General features: G+C 33.4%; 1 protein-coding gene across 1 annotated transcript; it reads right to left on the bottom strand.

Moving 5' to 3' along the window:
* Nucleotides 1–1,796: 1,796 nt before the first annotated feature.
* LOC123906477 (probable galacturonosyltransferase-like 10) lies at nt 1,797–3,027 on the bottom strand. Its single transcript, XM_045956394.1, has one exon. It carries the CDS (start codon nt 3,025–3,027, stop codon nt 1,900–1,902), a length of 1,128 nt encoding a protein of 375 aa, XP_045812350.1. The 3' UTR covers nt 1,797–1,899.

Here is a 3,027-nt window from a genome sequence, read left to right as displayed (position 1 = left end):
GAAGAATTGAGAGAGATTGAGAGAAAGTTAAGGGAAAGTTTTCTTATTGATCACATAAAAGAGAGTTACATTGCTAGTTATATACAATTGTGTTACTTGCACACTAAGCAACAACTAACTAACAATACACAACTATTAAAATCATAACTAACTCTCCTAAACTAACTTCCCTAACTGTCATGACAGTAAAAACTACCAACATTTGAATTATACTTCAACAAATGGAAGAAGTGTGGTGGCCAAAGTTGTTGATGAGTGTGACTCCACAAAGGGGTGTGACAAAGATCATGATTATCAACCTTGTCCAAACAACATTGTTGATGCTTCCAAGGTTTTGCGGAAAGCTTTAGGTGTGCCTGAAAATCAATGGGGTGGCCTTGACATTACATGGTCAGATGTTTGATTGTGACAGATGAAATGCAAGTTTGTGTTTTTGTGTGTAAAAATTATGTGATATTGTGTACAATTCTATTTCTCATATTCTGTTGATCATGCATTCATGCCATTCAAAATGATACATAATCAAATGAATTAGAATTTCACCAAAACAAATTCCCTCGAGGGCTTGGTAAGAAAATTCCCTCGCTTTAATGTGTGATTTTCTTTTTGTGCCTATGAAGTATGTGTCGAATAAATTGAAATTTTAATGTGTATTGGAATTTGGAACAAGGATCGCACCTTGGTCAGATAGCTTATTGTCTTAAGTTTCTTTCAGCTTCTGCGGAGTTTCTCTCGTTCTATTTTCGCCTGTCTATGTGTTCATCAAAAGAAATGATTTTTTTTACTCATGAACCAGCTCAAAGAATCAAACATAATGTGAGAATGTTCATTTTCTTTCAGGAGCTGAATGCACAGAAGCAGGAGATGATGCAATTAGAACATCACAGGGGAATTCGAAACAATTTGCTGGAAATCTTCGCTCTTTTGATCCTGATATGGTAATGCCTCACAACTTATGTTTAACTTATATCAACCAAGTGTTGTCAAATAGCGACTATAGTGGCTCTGAAACCTTATGGCGTAGTAGAATTTAAACAAACTGCCACAGTTCTGCAATACACTACTTAATAGTACAAAGTATTATCGAATAGCAGTTTTAGGCTTTAGCAACATTACGGCACTATAACACAGGAGAATTTGAACAAACCGCTTTGTTTCTTGAATCTCGATTGACAGCACTGAATTTCAACTTGTCATTGAAAGATTTGCTTACCATTAGTCACCGAGTCTGATTCAACTTTGTGAATCACATCGTGTCTTGAACTTTGTCAGTATAAGTGGAGGATATAATTCACCAACTTGTTCAAAATATTTCGACAATGATGATGAGTTGAGTGATACAGTAGCCACTTCTTGCAATTATCTAGCAAAGTTGCATTTCTGGTTAGTGAATCTCATTGTCGATGCCCTTATTATTGAACTAACTCTTGGTATAAATAGGGCGTCATTCTCAATCTACCTAGGATACTGGCATCATTTTAAGAATTCAATGTGCACAGAGACTCCATCATGTGAGGGCACGGGCACGAGCACGAGAGGAGTAAATCTTAACCATTAAAATGTAACCGTAATATTATGGTTAAGTAAAATCAATCTTAATTCTTTAACAATCTATGTAATTAGTGTCAAAATTAGGCTATCAAAAATAGTTCTCATAATTCAATGTTGTAGCATTGTGAGTAGAATCTAACTCGAGCCGCAACTGCAAACTGTCATCTGTAAAAATTATCATCTTAATAACCATACATAGACATAAGATGAATCAAAATGTAAAAGTATAATTGATTGTGAAGATCTATCAACAAAATCTTTTGGTTGTTCTATATATATACTCAATGAATAAATTGTTCATTACAAATGAATCAAAACAAAAAATCAACAAATATAAATTAAATTTTCCTAAAATGATGAATGATCATATCCCAAATGATGCATATAAAGATCATAAGGTTTCCACAAAAAATCAACAGAACAAGGCCTATCAGCATCAAGTCTTCTCCATGGCTTCCCTTTACCACTCCAATGTAACAAACTAACAGGACCAGAATGCAAATTTCTACAACTATCAACAACATTATCACCACCAAGACCATGTTGATTCCATCTATGATCAATAGCTTCAATATCACCACCGAAAACCATCAAAAAAGGCGGTAACGATCCAAGCTTATAAACCCTTCTTTCCTTTTGAATTTCCATCCATTTCTCAATCTTCTTAGTATATTCACCTTCTCTCCATTTCACCAAATCCATTACCATAACACCTGTGTTGAAATAACAAGGACTCTTGGCTCTTCCTTTAAATGTCTCAGAAAATTCGTGACTCGACCAAAACTCATAACTAAAATATCTTGTGAAATTTGCATGACAATATTCTGGTGCACCAATTACCTTTGAATCAGTCAATGAAACTTTCCATAAATCTTGAATATCATCAACAACTATAACATCAGAATCTAAATATATAACTCTTTCAACACATTCTTCAAGTAAATCAGCTAGATAACTTCTTGCATAATTCAAAGGATTCTCAAGTGCTTGTCTTATTGAAGGAGAAATTAGATTCTCCACTAATTTTTCCTCAAACACATAAACTTTGAATCTCAATGAAGGAAAAGAACTATGAACAATCTTAGTAAACTCATCTTTGTTCTCTAATCTTGAATCTGATGCAATGAAATGAAAGAATAAATTTTTAGGACATGAAGTGTGTTTAAGAACAGAATGAATTGCAGCCATAGAACCTCTCAAATAATCCCAATCAATAGTCATTGAAATATGAACAAGTGAAGGGTCACATACAAATTCAAGATCAAATTTTCTATCAACTACTTTGCATTTTTGCTGATTTCTATATTCTGGGGCCTCTTTGAATTGCATAAAGTTATCAACTTTGATCTTAGTTTCATAATCATTGTTTATGATTTTGTTGGGTTGAGATCTAATAGCATTAACTTGAAAGAGAAGGAAAGAATATAAGAAGAGAAAGATGAACACAAAAAGATTTGATTTTGAATGAAATAACAT

This window comes from Trifolium pratense, linkage group LG2 (assembly GCF_020283565.1).
Source record: "Trifolium pratense cultivar HEN17-A07 linkage group LG2, ARS_RC_1.1, whole genome shotgun sequence".
In the NCBI taxonomy this organism is placed as follows: Eukaryota; Viridiplantae; Streptophyta; class Magnoliopsida; order Fabales; family Fabaceae; genus Trifolium; species Trifolium pratense.
Note: the sequence above shows the minus strand (reverse complement) of the source record. Positions and strands in the feature narration are given on the sequence as shown.